A 16,218-nucleotide genomic window follows, 5' to 3' on the forward strand; every position below is an offset into this window, starting at 1 on the left:
TACAGCTACAAGTGGGTTTGTTGACACGAATGGCAAATAAAAAAAAAAAAGGTAACAGACCAATCTTATGCAAAAAAGTAATTTTTATTGTATAAAAGTAATCTTTTAATGCACAAGGGGAATATTTGATTTGAGAAAGTATGATCATTATGTGGCTAAAAACCAGGTGAAATATTTTCATGGTTCATTGGATATTTATGAATGCTGTAGTATTTCAGGGTTCATGATGCTATGCACCCCGATAGTTGCCAGGGCCTTTGGCAGAGAAACAGGCAGAGTCACAAATTTATACAATATTCTTGACATACCAGAACCAAATACAGGATAATTTTCACATATACTGTAGCAATTAAATGTTAAAACAATTTACTATGTGCATGCTCTACATGGGACACCAGAAGGAAGAGTACAGTCTAATACAAAACTATAATGTTTATTTTGCATTAAAACATTTATATGCAATGTACACCAAAACTTGCAACAAAATAATCTTTTTTGACAAAGTTTTTAAAAACACCTTAAACACTAAACAGTAATTTTTTTATGAACACAAAGATGGTAAAAAAAAAAATAATTGAGAGATGTTTTCTTGGCCACAAAATCCTAGTGGCAGAGGAGTGAATAAATATCAACAGATGAGTAAAAATGTACAGGGACACATTTTTTTCAATTGCAGTCCTTGAACCAACATATGAAGTTAACTCTGAGATCAGAAATTTAATATCAGATACAAAACATGACATGTTGTAAATACACACCTTTACGTGATACAGTGCCTAAAAATAATTAAAAAAAGTACAAATAGTACAAAAATTAAAATGTCCATTTTATTTACATGTTTTTTTATGCTGACTTTCTAACCCATGTAGTTCTGGTTAGAAATGATGCGTAGCTTCATTAAGAGCTTCTACTGGGTTAAGGAGTCAATTCTTCTCACGACTCTGTCCTCTTGGATTTCTTTTTCTGTGGAAGTTTAATATCAGAGTTAGTTACAGTTACTGTACATGTACGATTGAACAGTAAAGAAATGGACCATTTTAGAGTTCATTAATCTGCTAATCTTGAGGGCTTTTTGTACCTTTTTGTGGACGTCAGCTGAGTTAGATTGTGTTGTCGAAATTTCAGCTTCCTCTGGAGCCTCGTCTGATTTTAATTTGTTTTTCTCTGAAAGAAAATTAAGATTGAGGTAAACAAACTCAGAAAAACTGCACACTGCCATAGTCACATTCTGCTTATGACTTACTTTTCTTCTTTTTCAGAGGACTTGTGATTTCCAGACTCCCCTCGTCCGTCTCTAATGTACATTTATTATTCGTATGATCATCGTCATCTTTTGGTTTCTCTTCTTCAACTAAATCATTTTCATCAGACTTCTCATTCTTCTTTTTTGCTTTCTTTTCTTGAACTACTTCCTCTGGGAATTCTTTGCAGCCAAGAGGCTCTCTTTTCTTCTTCTTTGATTTCTTTTTCCCACCCATTTGCTCTGAATTGTATTCGTCTTCAACATTTTCTTCTACTGCCATAGCTTCCATGCTCTAAATTTTCCTCCATAACGCTTTTGTCTTTCTTTTTCTTTGCTTTCTTTTTATGCATTTCAGCCGAATATTCCTCACTACTGGTTTTCTCTTTTGTTACCATTTCCTTAGAATTCTCTATTTCTTCAATGTTTTGCACACCACTTCCTTCCTCCCCCACACTCACATATTCTAAATTACCCTCCATATTGTTATTTTCTTTTTTCTGTGGTTTACCAGGTTTTATTATTTTATCTGGTTGTTTCAAATTTTCTTCACCAACAACCATCATTTTCTTCTCTTTGTCTATTTGAGCTAAACCTTCCTCGCTGCTGGATTTGTCTTTTTCCTTCTTTTTCGCTTTCTTTTTCTGTAAGCTTAACTCAGAAATGTTGTCATCGTCACTGCCTCTCTCTTCCATCTTTCCTTCTTTAGTCGTTCTCTTTGCTCCTTCTGTCTTACCAGCATCCTCCTGCTCAGTGATTTCACTCCTTTTTTCTTTGCTGTCTTTTCCATCACTATTTGTCTCATTTGCACTCCCCTCTATCTTGTCCTCCTTTTCTTTCTTTTTCTTCTTCTTTTTTTTGGTTTCTTGTGCCATTGCATCTTTTGCATTCACAGGGACCAACATTTCTTGTAATTCTGTTTGTTTTTCAAATTTCTCAGGGAGTTCGGATGAAGCCTGCTTGTCCTCTACACTTTTTACTCTTTTATTCGGACTCTGCTTGCTCGGGGAGGACACAGGTGCTGGATTTTCTTTCTTGCTCCTTTTTGCTGCATTCTTCTTTGTCGGCGTTTGTGTCCCAACTTTCTCTATGCCCTGTTCATTCTGTCCAATTGTCTCACCATTTTGCTGGACAGGAGCGTCAGCTTCGGACAGAGGTTTGGCTTGCGGCTTTCTGCCTCTCTTTTTCTTGGGTTGCGATTCAGAGGCCAGAGCGTTGATGGTTTCCATCTTGGCAACGTCGACCTCTGCAGAGACACAGCAAACAGAAATTTGGCTGAATGATTCAAACGCCAGCGGGAGCTGCATTTACTTTTCAGATTTTGTGGTGTTACAACCACAAACTTTAATATACTTTTTGACATTTTATGACAAGATTAAGATTCACACGCACACATTCCTGTCTTCAAATGGCTCAGGCAAAGTCCACACCTATGCTCTTCATCCAATCTGACCGAAGTCGAGTTATTGTGCAGAAAAGACACTGATAAACTCATATCCAGATGCTCAAAGCTGGTAGTAGCACACCCAAATAAAATCTACAGTTGTAATCACCGCAAGTTATATTTCTACAATGTATTGACTCAGAGAGGCTGAACATAAATGCATGCCACACTTTTCATAGTCTTTACTTGTAAAAAGTTTTACTCCTCCCATTTCACAACTTAATTAAAATGAAGTTTGTGGATGTGACAAGACAAAATGCAAAACATTTCAACAAGTAGGAATACTTTTGCACAGCAAACATATTCACATTGCCAAAACGTACTAAACTTCACAAACACTCTCCCACCTGTCAACTGGTTGAGTAATTTCTTCCACTTCTCTATATCCAGACTGCTGTCGGAGTCTGATTCGTCACCAGAAGCTTTCTCCATTGTGTTAGGCTTAGATTTCTTTGCTTTAACACTTCGGCTTGGCTTTTCGTCACTTCTTTTTCTTTTCGCTGGAACGGACTTAAAAAAACGAGAGAAAGAAAACAGAAAAAAAATGATTGAAAATATTGAAGAGGCGACACAGAAGGAGATGAAAGGTTTACCTTCTTTGGTGAAGCTGGGATTTTAGCTGGTTTATCCGTCTTCTTCCTTGTTGAGGCAGTCTTGGCTTAATATGACAAGCAGACAAAATATGTTAAAAAGGATCTGATACTTACTAATCGTATTAATACTAGCCACATTAATTTCCAAAATATGAATGCCAGTAAGAGAAAAATAAAAGCTGCACCTTTAGAGGGAGTACTTTTGTTTTCCTGATTTCGAGCATTTTTCTGATTTTGGACACCTTTTCTTTTTTGGGATTCCTATCAGGAGTAAAAACAACAGTTTGAGTTCATAGTCAGAGCAGGAAAAATCCCCAGAGATAATCGTTCTGTTTATTTGATAAAAAAGGCTCACTTTAACCATGATTTGTAGATGTCTAATAAAGAGACTGATGGTTTTGACTCCACCTGTAGGAAATAAAAAACAAAGTTAAAACATCAAATTCAATACAGTTGAACAGACTGTATTTCAAACTTGGTATTATTTCAATAAAACAGTTCTTGCAGTACTCTGATGTTTTCTTAATTCATTAATTATATGTAATATATAATGTTCTAACCCCCCCAGGCTCAACTGCATCTCCATTTTGACTAAATTAATCTTTCAAATTGGCTTTACTGTATTTAATAGATTAAAAATCAAAACCAATACTAGAAGATCTCAAATAACCAAGAAATGTTTTTTTTAAATCTTATTGCTCATGACAGAACCAAATCATGACACTGTGTCAAAATATTTCAATTATGGTCTTTTAAATGACACTGTTCTCAGTTTTGGTATGAGCTTTACCTAATTTAGAGAACATTCATTGGCACATTTGTTAAGTTTTTTTTTTTTTTTTTTGCTTTTTAAGTTCATCAGATTGTCTGGCAAATAATTTATAATTTCCATTCTTTCTGGGTAATGAATGAATATTCCTCAACATGAGAAAGAGAAAATAACATTTCATTCAAGCGAGGCATGTGGCTGAAAGTCAGGAAATAGAAAAATAGCCACTCATCTCAGATTTTCAACGTCAAGTGGTCAGAGTAATCATGAATTATAAATTCTGAACAAAAGAGCTGAACAAGACCACAACGTTTCCTTAATGAGGAAGATGATAATGATGGTAAAAGACTCCTCATAACTGCAGCGTTATTATTTTAGTGTGTGATAATGCCATTTCAAACAACAAATACATTTTCAAATATACAAATATATTTTCCTAGGGTACTAAAAATTAGGGTCAGGCACCATATGCCAATAACTTCACTGTAAATGCACACAGCTATTTAACATTAGTAAGAGGCCGCCCAAACATGTACCCAGTACAGATCTGATTTAAACAAGATTATATGAAGGATTTTCTTTGCTCCCATCTCTTACACAACTGTAAGTACACTTTTATCAGAAGAAAAATATTGGACAAAAGGGACCTTTAAAAATTGAACTGAAGTTTTCATGAGAATTAGTTTTAAGAACGACTTTCAACTCGCTGTAATTCATCTTATTTCTTTTAAGCAACTTCATATTCCATTGCACCTGAATAACAAATAGATTTAGGTCCTTAATACAAAAGTAAAAAAAAAAAAAAAACGCGTTTTGGGATCAACCTGTTTAGCGAGAAACATTCTTTTAAAAAGCTTTTCATTTTGAATGTGCTAAATTTACAGGTTCATGGTTTTCATCTTCAGAAGTGATCATTTTCCTACTTTCCACAGTAAGAAGCTGCAGTAGATCCCGTACACTTAAGAATCTTAAAAATTAAATCTGCTGACCTCAACAGGAAAAAGCTACTAAAAGGACACAATTAATAAAAACTATACAATTTCATGTTAAAGCTGCCAGAAAACACTGGCTCTTGGAGTTGATGGGGATGTTAAGTTATTTCACTCTTTGGCAGAGTGATAATAACTCCTAAATTCTCTAAATCCCAATCCGAGGACGCCGCTGACCGATAACAAGCACCATCAAGTTCCCATCATCCCAACTAGAGTTCATGCAAATCCCAGTACATTTTCTTTGAACAGAATATCCCGGATATCATTGCAGAACACCCTATAGGCTACATTTACGCAACTGATAATATACAGCTTGTGTGAACTGGTAAGACATTATTACAATAACTGCTAATGCAAGAAAGCATTTTTTAAAAAATCCAAGTAACTATTTGTTCTGAAATATCGGAGGGCTAAATTTGAACCAGCACAAGTTTTGTCACTGCAAAGCACCTAATGATAAAACACACTCACGAATCATCTTCTGATTAGCGTTTCATAAGTTCGCAGCATTTTGCGGAGTTTGGCGCATTTTTTTTTTTGCACTAACTAACGTTACTAATCTATGTACCATTATGTCTGTGAGCACTGTGTTGACCTGTGGGCTGTGCCTCTGAAGCTCCTCTGCAGCTGAAAGGAAACCATGCTCCTTCAAATGGCGGTAGATGAGCTGGTTCAGCTCCAGTTGTGATGCGTTCACAGACATGATCAAAGCGAAAACGGACAAACAACAGACAGACAGACAGAAAGCTACAGAAACGAGGATTTTGTCGTTAAAACTAGCCACATGGTACACGGACTCGTTTAAAGTGAAACCCGCATGTTGAACTCTGATACAGGACGTATTTCCCTTAACCGCTACAGTGCATCATGGGAGATGTAGTTCATAGTGTTGGCGTTTCCTCCTTTTAGTTTTCATTATTTCACGGATTATTCAACCACATTTTTGAAGGAAACCAAATTCCTTTAAGTTTAGATCTGAATTAATGTGATTTTAAATTTATTTTAAATTCAGATAAAAACTGAATTATCTGAATAATTCAGATAATTCTAACACAAGTTTTTTCTAACACAAGTTATTATTTTTGAATAAATTTTAAACAATCTTCAGTCCGTGTTTAGGAAGCACCAGAACACTGCAATTTAGTCTGTGCCTGCTATCTGTGTGTTTTGGTGTTGGCCTTTGTTCCTCTCCAGGGTGTATCCTGCCTTTTGGCCAAGGACTGCTCAAAACGTAGTTTCCCAGCCTCTCCACAATTCTGCAAGAATAGCTGGGTATAGACAATGGAGTGATGCTCTTAAGTCTGAACGAAAGTTTGGGACAGAGTGAGAAATTCAATAGAGGAAAATCTAGAGTACCACCACAAAACATCCAAATCACGGAGCTGGAGAAGGAGTATCTCCGGCTTGGTCAAACCCTAAACCTTTATTATCTCAGAACGCTTTTGACTTCTGGTCTGGGTTCCATCAGCTTTCTCTCTTGGCTGAAAAAAATCATCAACTTTGGTTAAAAAAACATTGGTACTTTGATCCTGGAAAATTGTAAACATAAAAATTGATCTTTCTGAAAGAGAACAAACACAAGGCAAAAGAATTTCAAAAAGGTGTACCGGACTTTAGAAAAGAATTGGATCAACATTTGAAGTCAGAGGAGTTTGTTGCCACATCCAATTAGCTAGCCATTAGGAAAAAAAAAATAAGATTTTACTTTTCAGAACCCATTACTTACTTTTCAGAAGAGAGTACGTTGCAAAATCAACAATAAAAACATCTTGAAGCTAATGTCAAGCTCTTAGGGGAGACTGAGGGACTGGGGTCAAGTCCACAGACTGATTAATGCCACCTAGAGTAGTTTTCAAATCTTAGTTTAAAAAAAAAAGTGAAGTGCATGCATGAGTTTGTTCAAGAACAGATTACAATATCACCCCACAAGCTAAAAAATAAGCTTACTCTTGTTATCCTTTAGGTACATTTTCAGCTTTGTGGCAGTTTGCTCACCTTTTTTGCTCTTGCTAAAAAGAAATAAAAAAAAAAATCTCCTACTCCTGAGCCAGACAATCAACAAACCACCCAGTCAAACAATCCAATCAGAGAGCTGCTGAGAAAATCTGGTCTCCTCTCTCTCAGGTGTGTTTGGATAAACATGTGACCCTTATTTCTCTGATTAGTTTGGGGAGAAAATAAAGCCAGCTGGGCAGAGGACATGCCAGGCTGGGAGAGATGGTTGTGAGCTGCAAACTGAAAGAGCCCCATTCATCAGAAAAGGAGGAAAGGCAAACAGACTGGATTCCAAATTCAATGTCAGTGCTCAGTGGGTCTCACCAAGTTTGATTTCAACACCTTCCACAATCCTTTTTTTTTTTTAAACCTCACTAACACATACAATTATACTCAGCTCAGCCAGACAAGATGGCTGAATTGGTTCGTATTTTCAGTGTCAAAAGGATAGACTGAGGAACAACAATTTATACAATTTGCTGTGTCACATTTTTATAGCTCAATTTTATTCAAGCACTGATGCAAAACAGGTAGTAAGTCTAGTGAAGCAGAAACAACAAAAAAGAAGTTGAAGATTTCCCTTTGCTTTAACAGCAAGAGGCCACAAAATAACAGATACATTTATGCAGGTTAGCCCAGGAAATAAATCTGCATTCCGGGTGTTTAGCATCGCTCATCTGCGGTCTCTTTGCAGGTAATTACCTGATACTTCCACCAGTGAAATCTGCTTACCGCAGCCTGCCATTCCTGCCACCTGAGTAAATTTACAAAACAGATTTAAATAAAACACTTGCACAGATGTGTGAACACTTAGATCATTTCATAACAGAACCAGTGGACAAAAAGCACACAAACTCATGCACCGTCTGATTTCACTGTGGGATCCTTGTAGTATTTAATTCCAGATGACTGGAAAGAAGGTTGTAATGAAGTGTTGCCGCTCGCCTCGCTGGCCAGGTGCTGCTTCAACTCCATGAGAGCCAAGTTAAACATATGCATGGAGTGCTCCAGGTCTGGATCTGAGAGAGGATCACCACTGGGCTCCAACCTGGAAGCAGCTGATGAGTGGATGTTGAAATTCCTAGAAAGGGTAAACTCTTTATGATCTTTCAACTCTGATTAAAAGATAAGCATGAATGTTTGTTTCTGAACTGCTAATTTTCTGACATTAAAGGATGTCTTTATATAGTAAATCACACACTATTATCTCATAACCACACAAACTTTACAAGGCTTTTTGCAAATTAAACTCCAAGAATACATTATATTATTTTTATCTAGATGTTAGGAGGATACACTATTCTCAACTACAGAGACAATTAGTACTTGCCAGAAAGTCCAACATCTAGTTCACTGTGCCCAGTTTCCATCTGATCTTGTCAGAGGTTTTTAAGAAATTTGCATTTTTCTCATTTTTCTATTTTTTTCAGTTTTTTTCATGACTGCGCTTTGTCATTTTGCCACATTGCAAATTTACAGAGGCGTGGAGTCAGTGAGTCTGTTTGCCCTTTGTACACAGCATCCATCATTACTATTGATTGGACGGTTTAATGAGTTTTCAAGATATAGTGACTGGTAAGTGAAATTCTTAACAAGGTTTCCTTGAGCTGGAACTTGGGTCAGGGGGAAATGTCTCTACGATGCCTCAGGTTTGCTGGTTTCTCACCCCATTCAATGGGAGAACTGTGCCCTTCATACAGTAGAGGGTACTCCAACCTCTATTCCTCTGTCTTTGCTGCAGGTCTGGTATCACCTGATTTCCTCTGCTCCAAAACATGCAGTCTCACCTGCTTGGAGGGACTTGATGTTGAGTTGAGAGGCGGCGCCATGTGCACGGTGATTCCTTGTTTGGGCCGCAACCTAGGAGCTCACACCTCTTGCAGTGGTATTTACAACAAAGTGCTATCTTTCTTAGGCACAATTTTGAAAAACAAAGTACATTTTTCATTAGATTTTTTTGTAGTAGGCTTGACAAAAAGAAGAAATAACTGCCAACAATTGGAACAAGACTCGACATTGTACATAACATGCAGACAAGCAAGTCGAACAGAAATGAGGGAAAGCTTTTGATTCTATGCTGAGAAATAAAAATTAAAAAGAAGCACTTCCACCCAGACTCACTCAGATTAGTAGAGAGGGGGAGTAATGTCCAGGCTTACGGGCAGGGCCTTCTAGATTAGAAAGGGGTTAGTGTTCACAGTGTGGGGGAGCAGCCGTATTCAGTAACACTAATGATTCCTTTTGCCAAAACTAACATCTGGTGAAGACTAACACAGAGCAGCAGCAGGAGCTGCAGGCAGATATAAAGATTATATTAGAAACATGTTGACTTTATAAAGTACGCCTAAGTTCATTTGAGTCTTTAGAGGAAGGTTTTGAACTAAACTTGGAAAAAGGAGCTTTCTTCACCTTTAATGTGAAACATATCTTTTACATTTTGACTCTAAACCAGTCAAAGCTGTTTAGAGCAAAATGTATATTTACCTACTCAATTTTACTAACATTCTCCATTCTCTAGCTACTTGAAAAGACATTGCTTGCAGTAAGTATCTTTACATGTGAACTAATATGCTTTATATCAGACTAACTAATTTTAAAAACACTGACATGTAATGGATCAAAAGTGAAAAATCAGTCAGTTTAATCTAACTTTGTCTCATTAGTGACATCAATGAGAGCAACTGGCATGGTCACTGACTTCCTCTGAGTCACGCCGTTTCCATACGTATACGACTGAGGTTTTCAAGAATATCTGTCACTTCCCACATTTTAGTCTTGCATCAGACAAACAAATATTTATTGAAATAAATGACAAAAAAACAAAAACGAACATTTATATATTTAGCATTTGTTTTTTCAGTCTCCCAGAAGGTGTTAGAATAAGGTTGCTTTTTTCTAAAAATACTTTTATTACAACATTCTTGGTAAATGCTGGAGTTCTTAGTATCCTAAGGCTATTTTGGAGATATGTTAATGTGGAACAGGACAAGAAAATAGTGAATGTGAGTGAGTACATGCTTGAGGTCAGTATTTTTGCTTTTGTGGTGTTAGAGCTGAGTGATGTTATTGCTAACATACCAAAAACAGATACAGCTGCTAAAGACTGAGAGATCATTTCTTACTTCAAAACTTTCCACATCATATTTTCAGGTCATCATATTTTTAGGTAAAGAAAAAGGAAATGAAAATCTAGAAGGAATGAAAAATAGATAGGAAATTTTGGAACAAACCTTTTTGACACAAATGCACATGTTTGAGTCACATCTTCCAAAACAAGAAGCACTTCCATATATGTACAACGATAAGTGTGTGAATGTGTGTGTGTGTGAATGCTTGTAAAGCTCTTTGGAGTCCTATGGACTTGATAAATAGTTATACAAGCACAAGTCATTTACCAATTTATGAATGATATACAGACCGAAGCACTACATGTATCTTGTAGTAATCACAGATTATGTTTCTAAAAAATTTTTTGTGGAGTATGTCAGATTGATGTGTGGCTGCTTTCTGCTTAACACAGAAACTACTGCAAAGATGGGTTATATTAGAACCATGACAGTTTGACATGAAATGCAAATACTGTGTTTTTACCTTGATTTTTGCAACTGTGATCAGAGTGTCTCAGTCTAGAAAAAAAAATGCATAAGTAAACATAATGGTATAAAACTTAAAGTGCACAACTATGATTTTGCTTTTCTCTTTTCAGGTTTGACTTGGACTCTCCACACCAAAGATGCCGCCGCAAATGCTAAAAAACATGTCCAACCGCAGCTGTGCTCTCTTTGGGACACGGGCCCATACCTCCTCTGGTTTCCAAACAACCTCCATACCCACAGGTCCTAATATCAACATTTGCAGGGGATGATGTTTTACCTTCCAGTGTGTTTGCCAAATGCTATCTTCAACAGATCAATCATTATGTGGGCATAAGCAATGTATCAGTTCAGTAACCCTGAGGTGCTAGAAAGGTTTTAGAAAGTATATGTATTAGAACATATCAAAACAGAAATGTGGAAAAATACAGGTCTTATGCAAATTTTAAATATGCATTGAACTTAAGATATGAGGCTCTGTATCATGCTACATGCCAGGATATTTGAGGTTAAGGTTTTCCAAAAACGCTTTAAACTTTCAATGCATTTTAGTGTATTTCATTTATCTTTATATTACCTATTAGCCAATACCTTGTGCACTCTGAGAAATAAGCCTTTTCACATCAGCTACATTTTTAATATCTTTGTAAAATAACAACAGTGGTAAGATAAAATGGGCCATAAACGTCTCACAGTGTAACAGATGTCAAGCTAAAGACTATATTCACTTTTTTAGGCTCATACGAGGATCGTATGAAGCTTAAATTTAAATGTGACCATAAGCCTGCATCCATCAAACGCTACAAAAATTTGTTTTGCTCAAGCTTTTGAAGGCAAATGTTAGAAAACAATACCATAATGTTTATTTTAACAATTGCTTCAGTATTAATTACCTTTTAACTTTCACATTCAACTGCAATGACAGTCTTTAATTCACTTCAAATACTCAGAGCTTTCCTATCATAGTTCAAACATAGTCACTGCTGAACCTACATAAAGGTAGAAAGTTTGAAGCAATGTCAACAGGATGTGCTTCCTTTTGCTTTAGTTTGTATGAGATACAGGATGTTTTATCTCAGTAGAAATTAATTGGCTATATGAGTACCTCTAAAAACTTATTTTTAAAGCTTTGATCTTAGCAGAAATAGTTAAACAAAGATAAATAAAAGCAGCTGTGAAATGTTTACTAATGTAATGTCCAAATTGCAAAGTGTAGTTACAATAAATCCAACACTAATTCTTCAAAGTGTTGGATTTACATATAAACCATATAAATTTACTTCTATGTTTTCTGTATTTAAAGCAATGTAAGCAATGTGTGCATTCATGTTTGCTATTATTTTCATATTCTAATGTTTTTTCTAGTTTTGTTTATTCCTTATTTCAGCTAGTTTGACAGGACCTGCTGTCAGTTTGACAGCTGCTAGTTGTGAGTAATGATTTTCCTCAGTTCCTTTCTGGGTTTGACCACTGTCTCATTTCATGCAGAACCTAAAACCTGTCCAGAAATGTCTTGCTTCCTTTGTTTTTTTCTGTTTATTTGCTTTGTGTCAAATGTCTCATAACAAATGTATTAGAAATTCAAGAACACATTAAAATAGAATAGATTCGTCTCTCAAAGTGTAGTGTGTGAGACATATCAAAATGAACACAATAAAAAGAGTATAAAACCTAAAAAGTGTTACTAGAACAAATTCCCTCCTTCCCAGTCAAAATCAATCTGCAGCACTGTAAAGGGCTTCACAGAGGAGATGTTGTGGAGCAATAACTCCACTCATGAGCTGCAGCTGAAGCTCTGCAGTCCCGCTGCGCTCTGTGGACCCTCGAGGTGATTTGTAAAGTGCTTCTTTTACGCCTGCTCAGAGATGTTATCAGAGGCCAGGGAGTCTGCTCTGTCTCTCTGCTCAGGTCTGCCACCCCCATAAAACAGCAGGAATAGTAGGAACGTGTTTGTGACTGCTGTGGAGCAAAGTGGGGAACAGTGTTCGGGATTGTGGCTTTGGGGCCCAACAGCCACCCGGAGAACCAACTTTCCCCCAGCAGGTATTTTGTGAGTGGAGGTCTTTTTCTGTAGATTCTCTGTCTGACACGAATACACCCAAGAGGGAAACATTTCTAATGCAATTTGTGGAGATTGGACTGGATTTTTTTAACATGACCTTGAAGGAGCATAGGTGGAAGAAAATGTTTAAATGCTCAAATTCTAAAGGCAATAAAAACAGTTTTTACATGAAACAGAGCAAAATGTTGAAATATCTACATTGCTTAATTGTGTATAACTTGATGTAAAGTCTGAATGAACACCTGGATACAGCAGCAATACCTCTATGTGGCTTGTGTGATTTTTTTGAGGCAGGGGGCCTCATGTTTTCTCAGTGGGCCAGCCAGGCAAATGGGCGGGGTTGATTAGTCCTCTAGGAAAAGTGAAATGCTTTCATTTAGGCTGGCACAGTTTGGAGAGTCAGCGAGGATGAAGGTGTATTTTTGGCTTTAGGAAGGTTATGAATTGCTCAGCCCCAACTCAAGTGTAACAAGAGACGATTGCAGCATCTATTGAGAGGATATTTTCTTACAGCAAAAATGATTTACTGACGACATACAAAATATCGGCAAGCTTCATTGATTTAAACCATGGCAACAACAACCCTGACTGGTTTCTCAGTGATGAGCCTGCTGAGCCTTGGCTACATGAGCTGGGATCTGATGAGCCCCAATCAGGTGGAAAACGAGCCTGACCAAACTTTCAATGACAGGTCTCCTGTCCAGCAACCTCCTCATATAATCTTTATCATGACAGATGACCAGGGCTTCAACGACATTGGCTATCACAGCTCTGACATTAGGACACCTGTACTGGATAAACTGGCTGCAGATGGTGTGAAGCTGGAGAATTATTATGTTCAGCCCATCTGTACACCGTCCCGAAGTCAACTCATCACCGGCAGGTAGAGTGTTTTATCTATTAGTTCTCTAATTTTTATTCATCTGAAACAAACAGAGATATTTATTTTATATGTAAACATCTGTCAGATGTTTCTATTTACTTTCAAATGTCATTCTAAAAAATAAAATGGTTCAAATTGATATTAAAATGTATGAATGTGTGTTTCAAATAGAATGCATAGATTTGCAATTGCAAGTTTTTCTATAAGAGTAAAAGCAGTTTTTATTGAAGACAAGGATAACCTCAATTCTTGTCAAGTGCAGCTCAGTGATGTAGTTGATGTACTGTCATGGTTTCCACAAATGTCCACTGAGCAAAGAGATTTCCTCATAACTATAAATTATTAATATCTGTGCACTAGTTGATGAATCTTTCAACAAAAAAAAAATTATTAAGTCTTCTTTTCTTAAAATGCTAAAATAGCAGCTGTGTTTGTAATATACCACTAAATTTAACATTTCTTGGAGCTCTTTATATGGTCTTTCTCTGCCAAGGGAAGCAATGATTATGTCAGTTTATCAGCTCTGATCTGTTTCCATTATGATTTTTACAGGCAGATAAATAGTTTGCCTCATTGTTTTAGTGTAGATTTAACACTGCACCTTAAAGATTTTGTCAGTTGTTTAGCATTGTAAACAGATTACATTGGTTTAAAATGCAAAAAAAAAAACAAACCCAAGGAAAAGCAGGAACATTTTCATGTTTTCTTGAAGTGAAAAGATAAAGTCCAGTAGCTTTGTGAAGTGACAGAGCAACACACAATACACAAAGTAGCTTCTGTACCATTTCTGACCTACTGTTAAACCTATCAGAATATCATTATCAATTTCATGAGAATATGGAGCATAATGTATTTACCTCTTTCAGTCCATTAAAAAAAACTATGCCAAAAACGAGTTAATTTTTTTTTGTTTTTGATTGCTGTGGCACAAACAAAGCATCTGCTGCACCTACAGGAAAGCAAAATGTGCACAGTGTATTTCTTACACCTTATGTATGTGAGCTGCCAGTTCTTATAACTCTCTCCCTAAGAACTTGGCCTGAACTTTGTTACTTATTTCATCTTGATGTATCAACATAAAATGGTCGAGGTTGGAATCTGGGAACTCTGAACTCTATTTTCTATCTCCTGTCTGTCACTATCATTTTACAGTGTTTTGGATCTCCTTCACATTGATAACAAACTTCTTCTTTTCTGATTGCCTTCTTATTGTCTATCTCTACAGGTACCAAATTCATACCTGGCCTTCAGCACTCCATCATCCGTCCACGCCAACCCAACTGCCTGCCCTTCAACCAGGTCACCCTCCCTCAGAGACTTCAGCAGCTCGGCTACTCAACCCACATGGTTGGCAAGTGGCACCTGGGCTTCTACAAGAAGGAGTGCTTGCCCACGAGACGAGGCTTTGACACATATTTGGGCTCTCTGACGGGCAGCATGAACTACTACACATATGAGTCCTGTGATGGCCCCAGGCTTTGTGGTTTTGATCTCCATGAGGGCGAGTTGGTTGCCTGGAGACACAGGGGTAAATACTCCACACATCTGTACACTCAGAGAGTTCGCAAGATCCTAGCGGCCCATGATCCTCTGTCCAAGCCACTCTTCATCTTCCTGTCCTTTCAAGCTGTTCACACACCTCTGCAGTGTCCTCAGGAATACATCCACCCATATAAGGAACTTGGAGAACGTTGCACGTAGGAAGTACGCCGCAATGGTCTCCATTGTAGATGAAGCTGTTCGCAACATAACGTATGCTCTCCGCAAGTATGGATACTATCAAAACAGCGTCCTAATTTTCTCCACTGATAATGGTGGCCAGCCTTTGTCTGGGGGCAGCAATTGGCCACTTCGAGGACGTAAAGGTACTTACTGGGAGGGTGGTGTCCGAGGTTTAGGGTTTGTCCATAGCCCTCTCTTGAGGAAGAAAAGGAGGGTTAGTAAAGCACTTGTACACATTACTGATTGGTATCCCACATTGGTCGGGTTGGCAGGTGGCAATGAGTCCCTGACTGAGGGGGTTGATGGGTACAATGTCTGGGAGGCCATCAGTGAAGGAAAAGAGTCACCCAGATTTGAGATACTCCACAATATCGACCCTTTGTACAACTATGCACGCAATGGATCCCTGCAGAAAGGATTTGGGATTTGGAATACCGCAATTCAGGCCTCCATACGAGCAGGAGACTGGAAACTTCTGACCGGAGACCCTGGTTATGGAGATTGGATCCCACCTCCTATTCTTCCAGGTTTTCCTAGGGAATATTGGAACCTGGAGAGACACATTAAACCTCGCAAATCTGTGTGGCTCTTTAACGTTTCCGGAGATCCCTATGAACGTTTTGACCTGTCTGAACAGAGGCCAGATGTTGTGAAGGAGCTCTTAGCCAGACTGGTGTACTACAACAGGACGGCAGTACCCGTAAGGTATCCCTCAGAGGACCCACAGGCAGACCCCCAACTAAATGGTGGAGCCTGGGGTCCCTGGATGGGAGATGAAGAGGAGGAGAACTGGGATACTGTTTACAAGAAGGAAAACATGGAATGGAAAAGAAAGTTTAAGATGTTCAAAATCAGGTCAATTTTTAGAAGACTCAACACAAGGATGATGTCTAACAAAATATAGAAGAAAAAAACTGAAGTAAAA

At 37.6% G+C, this 16,218-nt stretch overlaps 2 protein-coding genes across 3 annotated transcripts; one reads left to right on the forward strand and one right to left on the reverse strand.

The window, feature by feature from the left end:
• Window positions 1-415: 415 nt before the first annotated feature.
• LOC116714839 (protein PXR1-like) lies at window positions 416-5,880 on the reverse strand. Of its 2 annotated transcripts, none has more exons than XM_032555593.1 (8): window positions 5,634-5,880; window positions 3,633-3,685; window positions 3,463-3,538; window positions 3,278-3,342; window positions 3,032-3,194; window positions 1,244-2,486; window positions 1,079-1,164; window positions 416-963 (listed from the first exon to the last, which is right to left on the reverse strand). In XM_032555593.1, the coding sequence occupies exons 2-6, from the start codon at window positions 3,639-3,641 to the stop codon at window positions 1,501-1,503; spliced, it is 1,299 nt and encodes a 432-aa protein (XP_032411484.1). In that variant the 5' UTR covers window positions 3,642-3,685; window positions 5,634-5,880; the 3' UTR covers window positions 416-963; window positions 1,079-1,164; window positions 1,244-1,500. The 2 variants fall into 2 exon arrangements, with proteins under 2 accessions (XP_032411484.1, XP_032411483.1); XM_032555592.1 differs by having other exon boundaries at window positions 5,607-5,880.
• A 7,212-nt stretch (window positions 5,881-13,092) lies between these two features.
• On the forward strand, window positions 13,093-16,218 carry LOC116714088 (arylsulfatase I-like). The gene is given in 4 exon segments (XM_032554397.1): window positions 13,093-13,571; window positions 14,797-14,812; window positions 14,814-15,263; window positions 15,265-16,218. Coding segments are annotated over 4 exon segments (1,713 nt in total). The 5' UTR covers window positions 13,093-13,257; the 3' UTR covers window positions 16,198-16,218.

Source organism: Xiphophorus hellerii, chromosome 23 (assembly GCF_003331165.1).
Source record: "Xiphophorus hellerii strain 12219 chromosome 23, Xiphophorus_hellerii-4.1, whole genome shotgun sequence".
In the NCBI taxonomy this organism is placed as follows: domain Eukaryota; kingdom Metazoa; phylum Chordata; class Actinopteri; order Cyprinodontiformes; family Poeciliidae; genus Xiphophorus; species Xiphophorus hellerii.

What these genes read in the sequence shown, in the direction of transcription:
- LOC116714839 (XM_032555593.1), bottom strand. An exon ending in CAAAAGTACTCCCTCTAAAG is followed by an intron (nt 3,343 to 3,462) that starts GTGCAGCTTTTA and finishes TGTCATATTAAG; the next exon opens with CCAAGACTGCCTCAACAAGG. An exon ending in ATTACTCAACCAGTTGACAG is followed by an intron (nt 2,487 to 3,031) that starts GTGGGAGAGTGT and finishes GTGTCTCTGCAG; the next exon opens with AGGTCGACGTTGCCAAGATG.